At 33.4% G+C, this 24,990-nt stretch overlaps 2 protein-coding genes across 8 annotated transcripts in view; both read left to right on the top strand.

Moving 5' to 3' along the window:
* The window catches only part of LOC111428863 (supervillin), a 133,517-nt gene extending 130,189 nt beyond the window's left edge, over nucleotides 1-3,328 (top strand). For all 7 annotated transcript variants that reach the window (XM_023064566.2, XM_023064561.2, XM_023064565.2 and 4 more), the window contains one exon: nucleotides 2,172-3,328. In XM_023064566.2, coding sequence (XP_022920334.2) covers nucleotides 2,172-2,414 — 243 coding nt within the window. In that variant the 3' untranslated portion in view covers nucleotides 2,415-3,328. The remainder of the gene's footprint in view (nucleotides 1-2,171) is intronic.
* Nucleotides 3,329-9,836: 6,508 nt separating this feature from the next.
* On the top strand, nucleotides 9,837-11,156 carry LOC111428877 (putative nuclease HARBI1). Its single transcript, XM_023064589.2, has 3 exons — nucleotides 9,837-10,040; nucleotides 10,119-10,603; nucleotides 10,684-11,156. The coding sequence occupies exons 1-3, from the start codon at nucleotides 9,940-9,942 to the stop codon at nucleotides 11,076-11,078; spliced, it is 981 nt and encodes a 326-aa protein (XP_022920357.2). The 5' UTR covers nucleotides 9,837-9,939; the 3' UTR covers nucleotides 11,079-11,156.
* The last annotated feature ends 13,834 nt before the right edge of the window (nucleotides 11,157-24,990 follow it).

The raw sequence follows: 24,990 nt of genomic DNA on the forward strand, positions 1-24,990 counted from the left end.
AATTTTATCAAAACTTCAAATATTGTTTTCTCAAAAACTAAAAGTTATTTTTCAAAACGGGTTGATTCATTGGAAAGAGGACACTTTTATTAACACTTTGGGAACTTTTCATAATCATATTCCAAGAACTGGATTTTATACGAATTTTTAAAACTTAATCGGCAGAAATTGGAAAATTCAAAAAAATTGTCGATAATTTCAAAAATTTATTTCTCAAGAACTGCAAGTGATTTTTCAATACGGCTTTTTGCGTTAAAAAGAGGATACTTTAATTAATAATTGGTGATATTACCACAAGGATCCTTCAAGAAATTAATTTTATAGCGATTTTTGAAAATTATCGATGAGAATTGCAACATCGAAATTTTATCAAAACTTCAAATATTGTTTTCTCAAAAACTAAAAGTTATTTTTCAAAACGAGTTGGTTCATGGGAAAGAGGACACTTTTATTAACACTTTGGGAAATTTTCATACTCTTATTCCAAGAACTGAATTTTATACGAATTTTTAAAACTTAATCGTCGAAAATTGTAAAATTCGAAAAAAATTATTTCTCAATAACTGCAAGTGATTTTTCAAAACAGCTTTTTGCATTAAAAAGAGGATACTTTAATTAATAATTGGGGATATTTCCACAAGGATCCTTCAAGAAATTAATTTTATACCGAATTTTGAAAATTATCGATGAAAATTGCAACATCGAAAATTTTATCAAAATTTCAAATATTGTTTTCTCAAAAACTAAAAGTTATTTTTCAAAACGGGTTGGTTCATTGGAAAGAGGACACTTTTATTAACACGTTGGGAAATTTTCATACTCATATTCCAAGAACTGGATTTTATACGAATTTTTAAAAATTAATCGGCGAAAATTGCAAAATTCGAATAAATTGTCGATAATTTCAAAAATTTGTTTCTCAAGAACTGCAACTGATTTTTCAAAACGGCTTTTTGCATTAAAAAGAGGATACTTTAATTAATAATTGGTGATATTTCCACAAGGATCCTTCAAGAAATTATTTTTATAGCGACTTTTGAAAATTATCGATGAAAATTGCAACATCGAAAGTTTTATCAAAACTTCAAATATTGTTTTCTCAAAAACTAAAAGATATTTTTCAAAACGACTAATTGCGTTAAAAAGAGGATACTTTAATTAATAATTGAAAGTGATAATAGCGACAGTTCTGTTAGTAATGAATGTGATGATGAATTACAAGCAAACAGAAGAAAACTAGACGAAACTGCAACAGGATATTTTATATATCGTATTGGGATTGTTACAATGAAGTTGCTAATAACAAACCTGATATAAATAAAGTTGTATTCAATGAAAAAAGTCCTATTGGGTTGAACTTGATTATTATCTGCAGTGTCCAACACCTAAAAGAGATACTAATTCCTGTAAATGGTGGAGTACCAAGTAATAGGTAACTATCCCGTATCCGGCCAGATTTAAAAAAAAATGGCACAGGGGATACTTTTGCAATCAGGGGCTTATACTTCTTATCTGTATCGGTTCCTTCTGGTGTTCCACAGGATAGCCATCTGGGTCCTTTAGTGTTTAACATATATGTTAACGACATATTTGACGTCGTTAATTATTCCCAATGTTTACTGCATGCTGACGATTTAAAACTCTTTTTCCGTATCTCCTCACTTCTTGATTGTTCTAGAGTGCAATCTGACTTAAATAATCATGCTTTTTGCTAAATAATCGCCTTTCATTAAACTTATCAAAGTGTAATATTATTTCCTTCTCTAAGAGGGGGAACACAATCTACTACAATTATAGTGTCGCTGGTGAGAGGTTGCAATGTCTTATTTATTAGAGATTTGGGTGTTACATTTAATAATAAATTGTTCTCTCCAAAGCCTGGCGTATGTTATTATTATTATTTATTAGCTTTTTATAACATTGATGCAATTAGAAATCTTTATTTTGCCTATAGCACACTTAACTTTTGCAGCGTCGTCTGGAATCTTCAGTATCACTTGAGCGTATTCAATCTAAATTTCTCAAATACCTTTGTTTTAAATTTGCCAGCGTCGCTTTTGTGGAGATATGTTATATTTTTATAAACTTTTGAACAACAAGTGTAATTCTCCAATGCTTGTCGGTTCTATATTCTATATATTCTTAACTTATTACTTTATTTTTCTTTTTAGGACGGAAAAAAAGCGGGAGAAATGACATTAATAGAAAACGAATTATTACAATTAACAAGGACAACTTACCCACTTGCGCAGCTCTTACAAAGGCCTTTACCTGAAGGTGTAAATCCAACACATTTAGAAATTTATTTATCACCTGATGAGTTTACGCAGCTTCTTTCAATGACACCCGCGGAATTTGGGAAACTCCCCACGTGGAAGCAATCGGCCATTAAGAAGGAAAAAGGCCTATTCTGACCTATGTTGTTAATGAAAAAGCTGCATGATATGATTTTGGGCTGTTTCAGCAACTTTGTATATTCGAACCGTTAAACAATTACATAAAAAGAAATACTACAGTAAAAAAAAATTAGTAAGCGATGGTACTTTTGAGAGCGACATATCCGCATTATTCTTACTCTTATTGGACTTTAACGTAAATAATCGGTTACTTTGCATGTATAAATTGAATGTTTTTGTCGATGTTTTTTCGTGTATATTGTATATCGCAGTATTTTGTATCTTAATAAATGTGTGGAAGAACAATTTAAAGTCGATGTAATATTTAGTCACGTAATTTAAGTTTGGATTGTTTTTTTTTTAATTTAATATTTGAATCAATTAAATCTTACTGCCATAAGTACTTATCATTTTGATTTTGTAAAATATGATGTACTGCCTATTGCATACTTTCTTTGTTTCGGCTCTTCCTTAACGACACGAAAAAAGGTTGTGTTATGTACTTTTGTAAGCTAGGCATGCATGTGTACTGAAACCATATAGAATTTGAGAACGATGTAGAATACCCGAGGAAACGTGTAAAATTTCGTTTTTGCTGAAGCTGTGATTAAACGAGCATATGTAACATTCAAAGTGTTTGTAAAAGTTTTTATAAATTGGTGCCTTGTAGGAACTTACGAAAAGGTTATCGTGGTAGGCCCCCTCCTTTTCTAGTCTTCGATTGTTTATATATTTTTTTAATTGCGTTTATTAAATATTAATTTAATGTAATAACCTTTCCCTGTGTGACACCTGTACGTATAAATGGCACTGTAACGAATAGAAATAGTCGATTTGTACATCACCAACCTCACACATACACACACGTACTCTTGACCGCCTTATACTATCTTATAGAATTTTTCGGAAACCATTCTCTCGTAATGAACAAATATTAAAAAATTAAAATGTAATTGTAAAAGAGACGTAAATGTGATTTGTCGATTTGACAATATTTTGTATAGTTTTATCCCCGTATTGCCAGATATCACTATATTATATACATTATATATTATATATACACACATACTTACTCTCCTAGCTTTTATACTGTATTAATATAATTATTGTAATTGTTTTGTTTGTGCCCCCTTTTTTTGTTTTTCTACATTAAGTGATTTAATAAATATTTTCTACATAAAAAAATCGTTCTTTATTTCATATTTGTAACACCAATAAAAAACTACAACGAACAGATTTTGTCATTTTGGGTTTTTAGTTTGCGTTTTTACAAACAAAGCATTCCTCTCCATGCAAAGGACGTTTCAAAGGGAGGTAAATACAGCTAAAACCGAAATGTTTAGCATTTTTCCCTCGTAAACTTTCGCTGAATACGCACAGAAAAAAAAAGCAATAGGTACAGATTATTAATATTTAAAACTATGGGATGAAAAGCCTTTTAAAAAGGATTTAAATAAAAAAATTCGCTTTGTTCATGACCATTTTACAACGAGAACGTTGTAAATTGAAATTCGCATTAATTGATTCACCCGAGGTGTTGATAATCTTCACGATACAGGGGAGACCGTGATATTGAACGCCAAGGGGCAAATAAGCACTGACGCGATTAATGTTGCGTGTGTAGATATTGCGTATTTGCTAACTCCACCATCCGCTTAACTTAACCGAGGAACGATTAAATGGGGTGAAATTTGAAACATCCGAGCGATTAAATAAGTTTTGAAATTAAGTACCGGCCATAAAACTAATATTACTGATGGGATAAAGCGAAGTAACCGGTAGGAAAATGCTCGGAAGCCAATTCTTACATCTGTGAAAACCGAGAACCTAAAGTGCACGGAACTAGGAGTTCGATTTTCCGGAATTTATGACATACTAATACTAGCGGCAATTTCTGCGGCGTAATCCGCCGCAGTATATCAAAGGCCCTTGGTGTAATTTAATAAATTATATCGATAAATCAGCGCAAAATACACACCCGGTCACCCGTATGAACTCGCAAATGCGCTTAGCTCCTGTCGAAAGAGAATCTCTCTCGTTCGAATAGACCACTGTTTGTGATGCCATTTCAATAATACCTAGGCTTTTGTAGCTTTATCGATCGATTAAGCTCATTGATACAGAAACTTATATAAATTGCTATTAATTAATTTCCAATTTAACAACGTTTCGTTGCAATTATATCGTTGAAAATAACACACCTACATTTCTTTTCATCTATAGAATATTCGCAGTAACATTTTTAGATATAACAAGGTCTTCGAAGGAGTAACCAGAATACACTTTCTACTTACTACAGTTGCATATAACGATACTCAAAGTGCTGTAAAAATATAGAGGTATAGAAAAGATTCTTTCTAATGATGTCTTTTAAAAAAAACATCTATATACAAGAAAAATGTATAAAATAGAAAGAAAAATAATATAAATGGTGTTCGTTTAAAATATTCTTTAAGTATATTAAAGTTGTAACAAGTCGAAACAATGTATAGCTCGTTACGGTTAAAGCAGGAAGAAAAACACGTCGTAACAAAAGTAACTGCTTTGCATCTCAACAATGGTCGACAATTCCGTAAAGCTCCCAGAGTTAAGTTGTGCATTTCGGATGGGAGAAGAGACCAAGAAACTCGTTCGGGAATTGTGAACTTCATAAACGTATGCTAATAACCACGATCAAATTTATGTCCCGCATAAAACTTTACATGGCGCGTTGGTAGAAACTTTTTCACTTTGGAGACGGCGTGTGTATCACTTGTTTGCATCATGTTGACATCTATTTACTCTGCATTTTCAGCAGTGCGAGTTAATGTAAAGTAAATGTTTTGCAAGTTCTTTGGAGAAAAATATTCTTAAACTTGTACTGTCAAGTTTATGCAAGTTTTTTTTTTATGAATAACCTCTGAATCCATTTTGGCTATTTTTAACATTATATTTATGTGTACTTTACATAAAGAAAGGAACAACTTCTTTTGTATAAACTTGCACTATCTTAGCTTTTGAACGCTTATGTACCATTAATGTTCTGGCAAAGATGAAGATTTCCAATTAAGAGCTGTGAATGTTTGGATTTCAAAATACTACTTTTCAATCCAAGTTTTTGTACGCCTTTTAAACGCCTTTTAACAGTATACAACTCCAAATGGGATCTATTCATTCCCTGTAACCATGGGAGATGCATTTTTGAATCCTTAGAGATAGCACCATAAATGAAGCAGAAATGATCGTTATAAGTTATAACACTTTAAACAAAACAGTAAAACGCGATCGTTTTACTGTTAATTCCAATAAGCACGATATACGAGTTATTATTTTTGTATAATTGATAATTGATTTTCACGTTAACGAGAATAATGATAAGCTCTAAGGGGGTAATGGAAGAGGAAGCGAAACACAATCGCGTCATAATGGAATGAACTAAGGAAATTTCTGTTAGCGTTGGTGACAATGACGTTAATGAGCTGGCTAAACAATCTGCCGAGAAAATACCCTGTGCAACCATGCTGATGATTTAGCTACTCTAATTGCAATTTTTAATTTTGAGTACACGTCATCTTTACCTAGTTGGTTCTTTTTCACTGTGATTTCCTACCAAAACCAATTTTCCTCGAAACACTTCCAAATTGTATAAATAACAATAATAATAATGGTTTATTGATCATCAGGTGTATACAAAAAAATACAAAAAATACTTAAAATAAATATCTACGATAATCAAACTTATGATGAGGTTCAATATTAATTACTGAAGCGATAAAAAAAATCAAAAGAAGTTAATCTTACAAGTAAATTTTCCTCGTAATTTCCAATAAACATGTTCGAAAGGGTTCTCCACAATTAGAAAAAAGAACAAAGCATAAATGGGGTCAAGAACACTGCTGCCCAAATAAAAAAACAGCATAGCGCCTTCTGAAAATAGCTATTGACGTAAACTCAGCCAATGCACAACAAGGAGGAAGTTCATTTATTACTTTGCATATCTCGTATGAAAAACATCTCTTAAAACTTACAGTATAAAATATTGGTGGAAATAATCTACCCCTAAATCTAACATTGACCGAGTGCACGTCCGCACGAAAACGAACTTTTTTTGACAGATACGGACGTTTTTGTAAGGTCATTATTTTATAGTATAAACATACGGTGTGTAGCGATCTTTTCCTCTGCATATCTAACCATTTCAAAGTGGCCAACTTACAGTTTACGTGATCTCTGCGTTTTAAACCAAATATCAGTCTAATACAACTATTCTGTACCTTTTCAATTTTGTTTTTTAATATGTATGACAAAAACGGGGCATACAAGGCATCACCGTAGTTAAATATGGATAGAACGAAGCTTTCACATAGATGAATTTTTGTTTTACGATTCACGAAGGCTCTATTGGTATAGATAATTCTTAAACTGCTATAAGCTTTCTGAACGCACTTGTTAATGTGTTCATTGAAACTCAGACTCTCATCGATCACAATGCCCAAATTTTTAACTGATTTGTGAATTGGCAAGACTTCATCATCTTGGCTTGATTAACGCTTTTTTCCAAATTTTTGGAAAGACGCCGGAAGCTATACTTGAGTTTATAATATCGCGAATATACATTTAGATACATTTAGTATTAAGATAATCATACCCAAACTCATTATTCGTCATACTGTGCATAGCACGTTGTCAGTTACTGTTTAAAAGCTGAAATATATACCCTGCTTAAGGTTTGAGTTATAAAAATGTACAAGCTCTTTGTCTGATCCACCACTTCCCCCAATTGTGGCAATAAAATGATTATTAATATCATTTAACGATGATATGGGGTGGGATTAACCCGAGATGGGGTGGAAGCACACAGTTTCTTTTAAACATTAATGCATTCTGTAGAGCTCTCCAACAATTACTTCCAGTCAGTTTCGACTCAAAATAAGCTCTACGTTCCTGGTTAATCGATGTATTTACCAAGTCACACAAAAATTTATAATATTCCCACTTAGTTACTGACATGTTGTCGCGGTACTTGGTGTAGGCCTTATCTCGCAGCTTTTGCATGATCTTTATATTATCTGTGATCCAAGCGATCGGGGCATGCACTCTTGAGATTGTTTTGAGAGGCAACAAAAGAATTTTGTTGCAGAATAGCAAAAGAACTCCTTCTTCTCGGAATTACAGTGCTAAAAGTAATAATTTCCAGTGACTTAAGAGGGTAAATAAAATGAACAACAATGCAACCCCCAAAGTGTGTACCTAATAATAAACGAAAAATAGCTTATATATTATAAAAACTAAAATGAAAATAATAACGGTATTAAACTATTAACCATATAGAGAGTGCTAAGCACATCCTACTTAAACGTATTGTTTCTTTAATTTAGTAGTACCACGCGTCATAACACGGCTCTCCTCTTTCAAGTTTCCTTCCGTGGTAACATTTTTGTCTAGGTCGGATACATTCTTGATTTTGACTTTTCTTCCATCAACAGATGTATAAACCGCACCTTGTACCGTCTTGACTTTTGTTTTACCCAATCTAGCATGTTTATACAGTTGATGCCGTGTCTTAGTAAGGTCATCTACAATGACCAGCCGCGAATTCCTAACTTTTTCTTATTATTACAAACCATAGTCTTATAGCAAATTCTAGAAAATTTTATTATAACAGCTCTCGGGCTGTTTCTTAAATAATCTTTTGATCAATCGACCATGACATCTTATTGAGTACATTTGAATGCTAACGGATACGATTCTTTGTGTCATATAAAGGTATCAATTTTCTTTTAAAGCAAATACATTTTCGCGTACCTTAAGAGTTCCATTTTAGTCTTTTGTTATTTTTGGGTTTGGGTTAGTTTATCTTGAGGTTAGATTAGGTTGGCTTGGAGTTGACTTGGCTATCTTTACAAGCACAACATTTTCCGGAAAATCTCTGTTTGGCGGGAAATTTGAATGAACCACAAGGTCTCCATTAAAGTACTAACTCTCATTGAGATCAGAGCATCATGGTTATTTTCCACGTGGAATAATAGGACTGATATGTTGTATGCGTAAGCCAAATGACACTCATTCTATCAGCTGAGGGAGTCAATATCAAAGGATAGGTTAGGCAAACACTTAAATAATACTATTTTAATATCAAATTATTTTGCATGATTATTCTATTTATATGTACATATGGAAAACTAGCAGCTTCAGATATGGAAGTGTTCAATATACTTTACACATAATTATTCAGCGAGACATAAGCTTTCGTTTGAGATATAAAACATTAAAATCGGTCAAACCGTTCTTTAGTTAGGTATAGCGAATTTAATCAAAATTATTTTTTTGCAATTTGGGGCCAGACTTCCAGTCGCTAGATACGTGGAGTCATTTAAATGACCGTACGTTAATTAGTAAATTTATTTAAATTAATTTTTTCTTAATGGGGGCATAAACAACGAGCCGAACACGGCGTCATTCCGTTACTTTTCTAGTCTTTTTTTTCAAATTTTATATTTTTAGCTGTACCTGGTATCCTTTTTAGGAGTACGGAGCTATTAAATCTTTATTAAATTTGCTTTAAAATGTTCTTTATTTCATGATGATATTTCAATTCATTCTTGAGATACGATTTTTTTTTTAATTTATGTTTTATGACATAAAAAATAAGGGATGATGTATAATCCAACATTTTGGCTGCTTCGTTTTAATAATTTGTAGGGCACCTGATTCTTTTGCAGGAAGTGTTAAATTAAACATTGAAATTCGAATAGTGCGTTTTATTTTAGTAAAATGACGTAGGTTTTATTTGAAATGTTTCGAGAAAACGAGTAATTTTTTTATGGAAAGGTTGAGTTTTGAACCAAAAAACGATTTAAAACCGCTTCGCCCCGTCGTCTTTACATTTTTTGTTTATTCACCTCCAGTATTCCTTCTTCACACAATAAATTAAGGAGGGGATGTTTGGAAGTTGATTTGCTAATAACGCATTTTAGTTGATGTACGGGCCGTGCGGGCTGTCGGAAATTTTCAAATTCACACATGTTACGTAGAAATGTTCAGTAAATACAACAAAGCTAACCGCAATTTTTTTCATCGGACGGTTCTCGATATATCGATCTTTAAACAGACGAGAATTGACTTTTCAAGTTATACCGAGATTTATTTAACTGGAGTTTATCTAGCGACTGAAGAACCTGCCCTTAAATAAATAAATAATCTCTAAACATCTTTAATTTTTTATTTTAATGTTCACATCTCAAAGCAACTCTCCCAAATGGTAACCTAACTTAAGGCAAAAGAAAATAAAGTCATAAACTCATCAGCTAAGTAACCTACGCTTAAACAAGCCAATCAACCTCACAGTAACTTAATCAGAAATCTGTCTATCTCATCTTTGAATCCAACCAAGAACATAAAACGAACTAACCCACCACATAAAGCAAACATAACCTATACGTTAAAAAAGTAATAAAATAAAATAATGGATCTGTAAATTTTCGACGACGATTTAGATGTTTTGGAAATAATTGATTTTGGTTTTCCAAAATTAATATACACAAGATCCAATTATTTCCACGAAATGGACGAATATAATTTTTTTAAAAGATTTCGTCTAACAAAACAAAGTTGTTTGTATGTTCTACGACAAATACAAGAAATTATAGAATTTCCGTCTAATAAGTAAGTAGTATACATTATTTTAAATTATACTTTTATAGGCTGAATTTAGATTATTTTAATACTACTTGTTTTGTACAGAAACAACTGTGTGTCTCCAATGAACCAGTTGCTAACAACCCTTAGATTTTACGCTTCTGCTAGCCATTTAACTATTGTAGCTGATTTTACCGGGATGCATACTTCAACAGCTAGTAGAATTATATCGCGGGTATCGCGTGCAATTGTTATGCTGAGACCGCAATACATAAAAATGCCAAGTAATACCGAAGAAATTCTAGCAGTACAAAACCAGTTTTATGGAATAGCTGCATTTCCCAGGATTATAGGTGCCATTGATTGCACGCACATAAAAATTCAGTCTCCTGGTGGCGAAGATGCAGAAGTGTACAGGAACCGAAAAGGCTACTTTTCTTTTAATGTACAAGTTATTGTAAATGCAAATTTGGAAGCCATGGATATTGTGGCAAGGTGGCCAGGATCTGTTCACGATTCAACTATATTTAATAATAGTCGCATTAGAGCACGGTTAGAAAACGGAGATTTCCAAAATGGCATATTATTAGGTATGATGTTACTGATACTTAACGTAAAATAGTACATATTACTATTTGATTACAAATGATTAATGATAAGGTTCTTTTAGGCGACAGCGGATATCCTCTGCGAGAGTATTTTCTAACTCCATTGGCAGAGTATAGAACAAGACCAGAAGAACTGTATAATGAAGCTCATATAAGAACCCGAAATACAGTGGAACGGTTCTTTGGAAATTGGAAACGTCGATTTCCTGTCCTTGCATATGGCCTACGTTTGAAAATTTCCACTGTGATGGAGGTTATTGTAGCAACGGCAGTTCTACAAAATATTACCAGAACAGTTATGGCAGAAGAAAATGTTGCTGTTTTGCCAGATGATATTAATGAAGCAGATTTAAATGTTCAAATTGAGGCTGGCCGTGTGGAGATGAATAATATCGGCAATAATGGGATATATTATTTAAGAGATAATTTAATAAATAACTACTTTAATGATTTATAAAACAATTTATTATAAAAATAACTATTTTTCATTACTTAACCTATCTAGTTTTCAACTGACATTAACTTGACAACACGAAAAACCCTAAAACATTACTAAAATTTAAAAAAATTACTAAATTTTATGGCGTTGTTGCTAAATAACCGATACTTAAACGTTACTTAGTTGAGCATTGTATATGTTGTGTCGGTGCAATAGACATAAAATTTAAGTTCTTCTTAACTATAAAAACTGCTTAACTAAGTTATGCTCAACTATGTAAACGGTGCAACCGGGCAAGTCTTAGGTTCCATTTGTTTCTATGATAAAATTATCTAAATATTTTTAATATTTGGTAATGTGGAAATTATTTTGTCTGTGATGAAGCACTCGGTTTGTACCTAGATGTGGGTTGCTGCAAGGAAAGCCCCTTGAAGTTAGGCCTCATTTTATTTACTTGCAGAAAAATACAAATTTGTTGAAATTTGTAGATCTGTTGAAATTTAAGATCCAAAAACACAAATTAATGTTTGGAATATTTCATAAGTTAAATTTCTTTGAGACCTTAAGGTCGCTTAAAAAAAGTTTTTAACCTCATTCATTATATGAAATATATTGAAATAAGTTCAAATGTTTTAACGAAAAGCGACTTTAATCAAAATAATTTAACCACCCTCGTTTTACCCTATCCATTAACAATGGGTAATATCTTGAGATGAGTTTAAAATTTCACAGAATTTTGCCAGAAGTCGAGTTAGGATGAAGTCTGAAATAAAACAACCAACCTGACAGTGTCAGAAAAGGGGGACCACAGGGGGTCAAATTTTGAGGGGATGAAAACTCGAGAATTTAATTATAACTTATCGAAACCACACGAACAATAGATCAAATAACCCCCTCGGCGTTGTTTTCCTAAATTACACTCGCTAAGATATAAATTGATTTCATCGCGAAACAATGAATTAGAGACTTAGTTATCATACCTTATTTAACTAATTAAGCGTAATGATTGCGTTTGTAATTAAGTATCACCAAATATCTAAAACAATCTATTACTCACGCTTAATAGCCACGATAATGATGTAGCTTTGCCCGTCCGATTTATCCTATATAATTAACTCGAAATTAACGCTCTGGGTCCAATAACTTGCCCAATCAAACCGTGAGGGTATTATATTGCCAATTCAGCTCGAAACAATGGGTTTTTAATGCCCGCCTTTTATTTGATTAGCATCGTAACATGTTCATTAGTGGTTTATGAACGTAACAATTTCAATTAATAACGTAACAATGTCTCTACAGAGTAAATAGATTGCTAGCCCACTAATTTACTGTGTAACCGTGTAAATCCGCGTAAAAGATACCTTATTTTTTCGGTCGACACAATGTATCAATCTTCGTTAAGCTTTATCGCGACTGCGGCTGTATTTTACACTTTGGATAAATGACACAATTTAGGTTTTATCGTGAATCCGGGTAAAGCTAAGTGTAAAAAAAGGGATAATTAGAGCGTAAAGAGCAGCGGAAAATGAGATCTTTACGCATAATAAAAAAGCGGGCAAAAAAAATCACGGGGGTTTTATGGTTCGCAGTTTGTTTTCATAAATATGAACGAGACAAGTTAGGCCTAGCCCGTTATTAACATTCTAAAGAAAATGTTAACTTTGTCACGTTAATATTCAGGTCGTCGGACGACTCGTTAACATTTCAATGAATAACGCTTTGAGTTTGTTAATTGCCCTCGCCCCTGAAGAGGATTCTCCTTTTGAAAGAAAATTTCAACTATGGGCTTCATGCCCGAGCAAACCTCATAATTCAGTTCTGTTGACTGAAAAGCACAAATATCTCTTTCGCCCCCCAAAACAAAAGCTACCACCGAAGGACTCGTCGTAGTAGTAGTACCCTAACGTTTGTTTAACTTCGTTCGGAAATCCAAACTCACTTCCCCCCGGCGACCATTTGTCCTTATTTGGACGTAATTGACAATATACAGCGCTTGGGACGCTATTGACGTAATCCGGATGTAACACAAACACTCTTGTTTACACATAGATTCTATTTCACTAAATCTTTATTTAAGTAAATCAAACATAGCAAATTTGATAAAGCATTAAATAATAAATTATTTTTGGCAAAGCCACAGGTATAAGTAAATTGATATTAACATCAATAGATAGGCAGTAACTGTCAATAGAAAAGCTTCGCCGACGAACGTTGGTTAGGATAGAAAGAGAATTCGTCCAGGCGAAGCTTTGCCCTCATTCTCATTCCTGACGTCACCAGTTATTAATGACCGCCTTTATCTCAGTCAGTCTCCAAATTGAGATGTCGTCGTTTCTGTCATAGTCGAATTACCGAATGAAGCGCCCATTACCGTCGCTACACTTCACGGTTCATTATTCGCATAATATTAATCTCCATAATCCGAGGGTGCCCACCTCCGCAATTATGCGCCACCTGAAAGAGGGTTTCAATCCGTTTAAATTTCTTTCGATTCGCTCTGTATAACCGTAGTTCTTTCGATGAGGTTTAAAAAGAAGGTCGTAGTGATATGACCAAGATATTGCATTTTTATGGTAAACCATAAAGAACGAGGAACGGTCTCGTCGCAAACCAGACTTAATGAAGTCTTAAGAGATAAGAGATTAGGTCCTCATGAATAAACTAATATATGCAACGGATAAAGTTGAATATTTTATTCCGCCAAGAATCAGATTCTATTAAATTTTCAAGTCTGCTGAGTGAAAAGTTCTCGGTGTACAATTCACGTTACACGCAATTCTGAAGGGATTCGAAATAAAACTCTCGCGTAACTTTAGTAATTAATTACGCGGATCGCAAAAAGTGCACCTTGCACACCGGCTCGGTTGTAAGTTTGGACATTGGCCAAAATCTATCGCGCGATAAATTGTGCCGCCCGTGTAACAATTGCCCAAGTTTTTGAAATATTCAGGGAGATCGAAATGGGTTATACCTGGTAAATAGAGTGAATTTATTTGAACGCCGACACCGGAACAAGTTAAACTAGTAATGTACGTAATTAATTGAAACGATGTGTTATCTAGAGAATTGTTTATCAAACTTTAATATTAGATACTAGTGGTGGAACTAATATCCGGGAACTATCCGGTATTCGGCCTTTTTTTATAATCCAGATAATTACCAAATATCCGGTTTTGGCCGGATATTAAAAACCTATTACTTAGTACTCCACCATTCACAGGAATTAGTATCTCTTTTCGACAGCCTATGGTAAGGGATTTGTCACAATTTTTGATTTCTCGTACTGTAGTTATGTAACTCCTTTCGGTATAATATACCATTCAGATTTTCTTTTACGAACATCAAACATTTATAAATGTACGAGTAAACGGACATTATTTTTGATTTTATAAAAAAAAGCCTACAACTTTCTAGTTGATTAGCTTTGAATAGCGTTCTTACTGCTTTTTTCTGAATTAAGAGTATACGCTCGTCTCCTGGTGAACTTCCGCAGAACAAAATGCTATATAACATCACACTCTGGAAATTCGAGTAATATACCACCATCAAATCTGTTAGGCTTATAAGTGTTCTAAGTTGGTAAACTACTGAGCTAAGTTTCTTTCCTATTACGTCCACTTGTAGATTCCATTTTAAAGAGCTGTCAAACTGCAGCCCCAGTAACTTAACTGCCGAGACGTTATTATTTGTTTTAGTACTAAAATCAATTTTTTGTGTCTAATTTTCATTCAGCTTAAGTTTGTTCATTTTAAACCAATCTGATGCAACCTTTTGACTGAGACCTTCATTTTCGTGTAGCTCTTCAACTGTACTAGATATATTTATCAATGTTGTGTCATTTGCATACATTATCGTCTTAGACATGTTCAGAGTTTCCGGATTCACATATAAAAGGAATAAAATGGCAACCAAGATGGATCCTTGCGGTACACCGATTTCCACCCTTCTTATGGTCGATCTATAATTACCAACTTGGACTACCTGTCTTTGATTTTCTAGGTTCGATTGAAACACTGTTATCGTGGGGTGTCTAATGCCATAATATTCCAGTTTCTCCAACAGTATCTTATGATTGACACAATCAAATGCCTTTGTAAGGTCCAACGTTAGTGCCGAAATGTTTTTTAACCATCAATGATTTACTCATGTAGATCAATTAGAGCTTTAGTTGTGGAGGATTTCCTTATATAGCCACATAGATGCTTACTGAAAACATCTTCCTTGTACAAATAATCAAGAAGATTATTGGTAAGATAGCTATTGGCCGAAAATTGTTAGGATCATTTACATCACCTTTCTTGTATATGGGAGATATTCTCGCAATTTTTAGCTCATTAGGGAAAATGAACTGTTGAAAACATTTGTTAATAACAATATTTAATGGTTCAACAATGATGTAAGCAATAAATTTTGAAATGCTCGTTGACATACTATAATAATCTTCTGAGCGACTATTATTGAGTTGCATTATAGTATTAAATATCTCTAATTCATTCGTAGAAAACATTACAAACAAGTTAACATTCGATTTTACACAGTTCATGTAATCACTGGGGCTATTTGGACCATCACTCAATCAATGATGATGCAATTTCCAACGGTGTACACGTGGAAAAGATGCTCAAATCTTCTGCGTTTACATCGGATTTTATTTTTTGTTTTAAACATAAGTTTATGTTTCCCTTGATTACCTGCCAGGCTGCTTTAGACTTATTTCTCTAGTATATCTAATTGTATCAAGTATATCCACGTTTTCCTTCATAGAATGTAGCCTTTTGTTAAACCACGGTAGTGACCTAGATGGATTCGCCTGTTGTTTTAAAGGAAAGCATTCATTAAAATGATATCTTTAGATATTAAAAAAAACAGTGAAAGCTTCTTGTGCGAACAATTCCAATCAATTTTCTCTATTTTTTGGGAAAACTTCATTTTAGAGGAAGTATTGTAGCATCGCTTATACACTGATATCACAGCAGAATTATCATTCTCAAGAGCTGCTAAAATAGCATGATGATCTGACAGATGGGGGTTTAATACTGAAGATGACCAATTCTTTTCATGACTAGACGTCATAAATAAATTGTCAATACATGTTTGTGACGTAGCCGTTATACGAGTCGGCTAATTAACTTTTTGTTTCAGGTTAAAAGATTGTAATAAGTCTCAATCTTTTAGTTATATGATTATTTTCTAGAAAATTTACATTAAAGTCACCAAATAACATGATACTATTTTTGTTTCTTATGACAACAGTAAGAGTATTTTCCAATTTGCAGATGAATTTGTTAAAATTACCAGACGGTGGTCCATTCGTTAATATAATTCCTACTATTTCAATATTTTTTTCTTAGGAGCCAGATAAGATAATAATCAAGTTCAACCCCAATAGGATTTTTTTCATTGAATACAACCTTATTTATATTAGGTTTGTCATTAGAACCTCATTGTAACAATCGCAATACGATATATAAAATCTCTTGTTGCAGTTTCATCTAGTTTTCTTCTCTTCACTTGTAATTCATCATTACATTCATTACTAACAGAACTGTCGCTGTTATCACATTCAATTATTAATTAAAGTATCCTCTTTTTAATTTAAAAAGCGGTTTTGAAAAATCACTTTCAGTTCTTGAGAAATAAATTTTTGAAATGATCGACAATTTTTTCGAATTTTGCAATTTTCGCCGATTAAGTTTTAAAAATTCGTATAAAATCCAGTTCTTGGAATATGAGTATAAAAATTTCCCAAAGTGTTAATAAAAGTGTCTGCTTCCCAATGAACGAACCCGTTCTGAAAAATAACTTTTAGTTTTTGAGAAAACAATATTTGAAGTTTTGTTAAAATTTTCGATGTTGCAATTTTCATCGATAACTTTGAAAATTCGCTATAAAATTAATTTCTCGAAGGATCCTTGTGGAAATATCACCAATTATTAATTAAAGTATCCTCTTTTTAATGCAAAAAGCCATTTTGAAAAATCACTTTCAGTTCTTGAGATACAAATTTTTGAAATGACCGACAATTTTTTCGAATTTTGCAATTTTCGCCGATTAAGTTTTAAAAATTCGTATAAAATCCAGTTCTTGGAATATGAGTATAAAAATTTCCCAAAGTGTTAATAAAAGTGTGTTCTTTCCAATGAACCAACCAGTTTTGAAAAATAACTTTTAGTTTTTGAGAAAACAATATTTGAAGTTTTGTTAAAATTTTCGATGTTGCAATTTTCATCGATAACTTTGAAAATTCGCTATAAAATTCATTTCTTGAAGGATCCTTTTGGAAATATCACCAATTATTAATTAAAGTATCCTTTTTTTAATGCAAAAAGCCATTTTGAAAAATCACTTTCAGTTCCTGAGATACAAATTTTTGAAATGACCGACAATTTTTTCGAATTTTGCAATTTTCGCCGATTAAGTTTTAAAAATTCGTATAAAATCCAGTTCTTGGAATATGAGTATGAAAATTTCCCAAAGTGTTAATAAAAGTGTCCTCTTTCCAATGAATAAACACGATTTCAGAAATAACTTTTAGTTTTTGAGAAAACTATATTTGAAGTTTTGCTAAAATTTTCGATGCTGCAATTTTCATCGATAACTTTCAAAATTCGCTATAAAATTAATTTCTTGAAGAATCCTTTTAGAAATATCACCAATTATTAATTAAAGTATCCTTTTTTTTATGCAACAAGCCGTTTTGAAAAATCGCTTTTAGTTTTTGAGAAATAAATTTTTGAAATAATCGACAATTTTTAAAATTTTGCAATTTTCGCCGATTAAGTTTTAAAAATTCGTATAAAATCCATTTCTTGGAATATGAGTATGAAAATTTTCTAAACTGTTAATAAGAGTGTCCTTTTTCTAATGAATCAACACGTTCTGAAAAATAACTTTTAGTTTTTGAGAAAACAATATTTGAAGTTTTGATAAAATTTTCGATGTTACAATTTTCATCGATATCTTTCAAAATTCGATCTATAAATTCATTTCTTGAGGAAATATCACCAATTATTAATTAAAGTATCCTCTTTTTAGAGTTGCTTCGTTAGTTAAATCAGCATCAAAAAAGTTCATTTTGTATCTTGGACCCAAATAAGTTAACATATCTTATCAGCTTTCTTATTAATTTCATTTTTAATCAAATATCGCAATAATGTGGCAATATATGTGTTTTCTTATCATATGGATCAAGTGATTTTACTGGAGCCTCTAGAGAAGCTAGAAGAAACCTTGTACTGAATGAAGTTATTAGGTTATCACAAAAGTTTTTCAAGTATCATTTTCAATGAGAATAGCAACGCTCCAATGTCAAACTATGTAGTTGCAAATATTAAGACTGTGGATGATACTCTACAATACAATTAGGTAGTAGTGATTAATACCCACGACTCAAGATCTAAGATATTGATTCCAACCTTTAATATACTTCTGTGTAAGAAATGCATTGAATTACTGTACAAGGCTTATCTCAAAAACCAAAAGCGATTTCGCAATAAGGAGTTTTTTATTGAAGAGGAGAATAATTGGTGGAAATTTCATAAAGATATTCAAAGAAATCGATTTTCCACAAATATTTTAATTTACACTACAAAAACTAGATTTTAGCAAAAGTTTAAATTGAATTCAAAAAATTCTATCTCAAAAACTGCTAACGGTGCTTACATGAGACCAAATCCAGAAATCTAGCAATTTCTGTTGATAAAAACAGAACGTAAGCATATAGAGACATGAAATTTGATATAAATTTTATTTAAACACTAACAAACAATAAAGTACAATCAAAGTTCGAAGTATCCACCCTTCGTCTTCACACAGGTCTGCAGACGTTCCGGAAACGCAGACACCGTGGTTGGGCGTCGAGATCGTCCCATGCCTTCTGAAGTGCGATCTTCAGACTGACGAGATTCTTGTGGGGAGTAGCACAGGCCTGGCTTTCAAAGACGAGTACTGCTTGGAAATGATCATGGCTGGAACATTAGACTGCTGAAACATCTTAGTCTTGTGCGCAGCCGCTGAGTTCTGTTGGAATGTCCAGGGGCGTCCGTTGAAGTGAAACTGGCTCCAAGGAAGCACTTCTTTCATCAGAATCTCATCAAGATAGTTTTGGGAGTCGATCTTGTCTTCCTGATCCACCAAAATCAGCGGTTTGTACGAGAAATCTGTCGTTTTTGCTGTTGAATGGTTTCTCAATCTTGAATAACTTCTCGTCATTGAAGAGAATGTCTCTGAAGGCGCTTCATCTATTTTGTCAAAGTGTGCGTCTTTTGCATCTTGATGCTACTAAGGTTGATGTTTAGCTCTTTAGCCATTTTTCTGAGACTCCTCTTGAAATTCTGGGGTACCTTGTCGTGAACACGCTTGACCATGGTGGGAGTCATGGTAGTCTTTATTCTTACACTTCTAAAACTACCCTCAAAATCGTGGTATTGTCTACATCGGACACTATTATCTGAAAACGCACAATATAATCCTTTGGATTTTGAAGGAGTCTTTAGTAACAATAAAACGAACATGCGAGCTATGTATCACATTCATACAATAAAAACGAACAATGTACAGGGTGGTTCAAATTCGATGTCCGAATAGGCTAACTCGGAAACTATAAGAGTTAGACAAAAAGTGCCGAAAACCTCATAGCGCTATCGTCTTTTGCTTTTCCCCTAGAGGCCAAAATTGGAAATATCGTAAAACCAGCAAGTGCAATTATCTTCGTTATTATTATAGGTGGAGTATTATAACTAAGACATTATATGGACACTTTTTTATAGAGAATTGGATGACGTAGTCAAAAAAATTTTTTCGGTTTTAGATTTTGAGATATTATCACAATTTTCGTTTTTTTAAATGGAAACAACCACTGATTATTCGCTAATTAAATTCGTTATTTTTTTCTGATTACAAAAATATAGGGTTCGACAGGTCTATTTCTTATTGTTTTAGAATAAAGCCAAAAATAAACATTTTTTATAAAATTTCCATCTAGTATCATCGGCGAAATTAAATTTACAGTTTCCTGTAAATTACGGGGCGGTAGGTAAAATCTAAAAAGTTAACAATTAAATAAGACGATAACTTCTGGTATTTAAAAACAAATAATTCTTTAATATGTAACATTCTAACATGTCAAACTTTTCAAAGTTTTCGTAATTCATCTTTAAAACAGGATTTTTAAAGTGACACTTTTTGAATACAAACAAATGTTGCTATGTTTATTTGAATTCAAAAGAAAAATATATGAGCGCCATCTATCAATAATTTATTAAGTCATTTAATAATAATATTAAATATTAATAAAAAATGTGAAATAATGCAATCTATTCCAACTTTTGTGTAAAACATATATAAATTAAATAGTTCAACAAATTTATTTGTTTCAAACATCAGAAATTTGTTTTTTTAATTTTTAGTTATAGTACCATAATTTACAGGAAACTGTAAATTTAATTTCGTCGATGACACTAGATGGAAATTTAAAAAAAAAGTTTATTTTTGGCTTTATTCTAAAACAATAAGAAATAGACCTGTCAAACCCTATATTTTTGTAATCAGAAAAAAATAACGAATTTAATAAGCGAATAATCAGTGGTTGTTTCCATTTAAAAAAACGAAAATTGTGATAATATCTCAAAATCTAAAACCGAAAAAATTTTTTTGACTACGTCATCCAATTCTCTATAAAAAAGTGTCCATATAATGTCTTAGTTATAATACTCCACCTATAATAATAACGAAGATAATTGCACTTGCTGGTTTTACGATATTTCCAATTTTGGCCTCTAGGGGAAAAACAAAAGACGATAGTGCTATGAGGTTTTCGGCATTAGCAGTTTCTCGAAAAACGAGATCATGACATGTAAGCTACTTTTTGTCTAACTCTTATAGTTTCCGAGTTAGCCTATTCGGACATCGAATTTGAACCACCATGTACAACATCGCAAAGTTAGACTCCGCACCTTTGTGACCCCCAAGCTGTAAGTTTTGGTAAATACATTAACAGGGCTTTCATTTGATGTCAATGCCACTTCTACTGAAGTAGAACCAAAAAGTCAAATATTTCTTGAGCAAATCTTTTAACAACCACAAGTTTCCTAGCTCCAGCAGCGATCCCAGAAACGTACCAGTTATTTAATAAAATAAATCTACTTGTATCGATGTGAATGTTGCTGCATATTTCGAGCGATTGGGAAACGACACAAAACAAAAACTGTTTAACATTTCAGCTTGTTAAAGAACACTAATTTTCAAAAACATTATCTTTATTTCAAATCATGAATATAACAGTTAGACATTGTATGGTTCATCTAACTTTTACAATCCAGTTTTGAACTCCCTTGCTAACCGATTCTCCGCAAACTCAAACATTATCGTTGAATAATAAAACAGTAGAAAGCACGAAGTGTAATAACAGACACCTACAAAGCAGGTGTAATCTCAAGCTTAAACTTGCCGCAATAAAGGTTTCATAGCCATAAATCTTTAAATTTACTAGTATTTAATAATAAATGAAATAAATTGTAATTTTTTAAAAAGAAGTATCTGTTTTCATGTAGTCTCTTCAATAAAGTATGGTATAAATTAATTCTGTATGCAGCAGTATTCAACTTGGGTAGGCTCAACAAAAAATCACTTCAGCCTTGCGAATATTTTACGTTAAAGCGATTACGAGGACGCAAAAAGTACTCCCTGTTATGTGGAAGTGTAAATCATGCTCCACTGGCAATTCGACCCTACACGCTACGTTTTGGTAGTAAGAAACCGTGTGAGCAATTCTAAATATGATAAATTGCCACCGCAGAAATATGAACATTCAGCTTGGATGCTAATAAGGTTAAACTAACCTTTTGTGCGTTTTTTAAACGTAAATCCGGAAACACATTGAGCAATTAAGTCGAAGAGAAAGAATTATTTTTAGTGCAGCTTCTGTCGTTAAATATAAGTGAAGAAAGCATTTATCTCGGGTCTTGCTATAATGGAATCCGGCAGTAAAGCGGCGATACATTTGTCTTATACGTTTTAACGTGAGACGCCTGGTTTTTATATGACCCTTACTAGCGTGAGCCACGTAATGATATATGGTTTTAATAAGAATTTATATTCTCTTAACAACAAAGAAAATGTGACCAGTTTCATTTCCTACCTTTCAGCCTTAGGTGTTATTAACAACTCTCAATGCTACATTACACCTGAAAATTGTTAAAACGATTTTTCGATCGTGGGGATTTTAATAAATAACGTCGGTTATTATTTTTCGTATTATTTTTCGTGGTTCGATGCGAATTATTTTCTTGACAACTGAAAAATGTACTGCCTGGTAGAGCCGACACATTAGCCCGCCTGTATTTCCAGGAGGCACGTATCCAATATTTACGAGATACGTGCGCGGGATCGTAAACAAAAAAGTATATTCTAAAACACGTATGTCTCTCAATTCCTCGAAATAAAATGGGGAGAATATCAATGCGGTGTCGTCGTTGGATCCGACCCCGGGGAGAACTTGATAATAACACGACCTCGTTCCAAATTTATTACATTTTCGACCGAAGGGAAAGTGATGCCAACGGAATATTTTGACCAACCATATTGGAAATTTTAAAAAAAATATGACAATTTTATCAGAAATAACAGAATTTTCGGAATAACCCATAGAATAAAAGATGATTAATTAATAGAAAACAAAGTTTATACTAAGACTGTAATCGTTAAAGCTAATTTCATATATTCAAGCAGAATTTATACTGCCGGCAATACATCGTGCATACTTAAATAGCAATTTGCATGGTGCCCTTGCGAAAATTATGGACGTGTGAGAAGACTTCACAAATATGTATTAAAAATTCAGCGTTCGTATTTCACCCGGAACAATGCGCAATTTCGTGATCCCTTGTTAATGCAGGTGAAAATTAAATGGACTATTATGAAAGCTTTTTCGATTCAATTGTGCTAAACAATAAAATTCATCAGCCATGTGTCAGCGTTGCAACTAACACTTTATTAGAAACAATAAAATAAAAAATAAAAGCTGATTTAAGCTTTGATTAGCTTAGGTAGAATTTCGGTTAAATCGCGGTTGAATTGCTTTGTGGTTGCCTTGATTTTGAGTTGAATTATTTAATGGTTGAGTCGTCTTGAAGTATAAGCATAGGGTTACGATGCTTAGGGATTAGATTGATTTGCTACAGAGAGACATTACTTTTTAGTTATGTGGCTAAAGTTGAGTTGCTTTGAGGTTAGGTTGGGTTACGATATGAATAAGTTGCGTAGGGGGTTAACTAGTTTATTTTGATTTTGTGGTACTTTGCACTTGTTTGTCACAGGTTGGGTGAGCTTACTTTAATTGTGACAGAATTGCTGTTTGCTTGCTTAGGATTTGAAACCTTTGTGATTGAGTCGTCTTAAGGTTGGCTTGCTTGATGTCGGTTTATTGAGTTACCTGAAGATCGGGTTTTAATGCGGGCATCCCTCGAACAGCTGCTTCCTTCGCAGATGATTTCCGCTTTTCGTCTTTCGTTAGTACGACACTTGATCTGATGATGACGAAAGTGGAAGCAGCTGTTCGAGGGATGGGCGCACTAAAAGCCGAAGAGATCCGTCAGAAATCGTTGTGTTACCAGCAGACAAGGGGAATGCCACCGTGGTTATGGACAGGAAAGAATATGACGACAAAATGATGAACCTACAGGAAGATCAAGAAGGACCCCACAGATAAAATCGTAAGGAAAATGAAGGACCTGATAAAATCCACAGGAATTTCAGCAGAATAGCAGAAAGATTTGTTTGTGCAGGCGCCGGTACCACCAAGAATTTATGGACCACCGAAGATTCATAAACCAGACGTCCCCCTCCGCCCTATCGTCAGTGCCATCAAATCCCCAACATACCAGTTGGCCAAATATCTTGCAAAGATTCTGTCTCCTTTCACAGGGAATACGGAATCGTATGTCAGGGATTATACACATTTTATGGAATCGGTAAAAGATATAAAGCTAGATGCTGAGGATATTTTGGTGACTTTCGATGTGGAATCCCTTTTTACTAGGGTACCAGTTAAGAATGCTGTAGATGGTCTCCGTCAAAAACTCATTCCGGAGGGATTACCAGAATACGTGCCAGATCTACTAGAGTACTGTTTATCATTGACGTATTTCAGCTGGAAGGGAGAATTTTACAAGCGCTTTGAAGAAGAGCCAGTGGAAACTAAAACTATGGCTCTGATATGTGGATGACACGTTTGTGATATGGCAACATGGTCAAAAACGGCTACAAGTGTTCTTGGATCACTTGAACTATCAACATCCCATGATTAAGTTTACTATGGAAACAGAAACTGCCGAAAAACTACCTTTCCTAGATGTATTGTTCACCAGGACGACAAATAGAGATATGGAACTTGGTGTATATCGGAAGAAGACCCATACCTACAGGTACTTGCAGGTGTCATCACATCATCATCCCCAACAGGAGAGGTCCGAGATCCGTACTTTATTTCAGCGAGCAGCGAAAATATGTGAAGGAGATAACTTGAAGAAGGAGCAACACTTTCTACGAGGCGTGCTGCAGAAGAACGGATACACTTCGCGGGACATCAATCGGGCCATCAAGCAGCGAAAGCAGAGGGAGGACGCGGTTAGTACAAAACCACTTGGATTTATCTGTCTTCCCTATGTTTCAGGTGTAACGGAACGAATTGCCAGGCACAAACCAACTCCATTAAAAGGAGCGAGAGTCTACCGACTATCGTGTAGTTGTAAGAAGGTTTACGTTGGCCAAACTAGACGTAACGTCGTGTGCCGCATTAAGGACCATGAAAGGGATGTAAGGTTGAAAAACTTAGGTTGACTTCGAATAAACAAATATGCTGTCTAGGGACAACAGATATTACGAGAGACTGGCAAGAGAAACCGTAGAGATCCATCGACATAGAAATAACGTT

This window comes from Onthophagus taurus, chromosome 1 (assembly GCF_036711975.1).
Source record: "Onthophagus taurus isolate NC chromosome 1, IU_Otau_3.0, whole genome shotgun sequence".
Classification (NCBI taxonomy): Eukaryota; Metazoa; Arthropoda; class Insecta; order Coleoptera; family Scarabaeidae; genus Onthophagus; species Onthophagus taurus.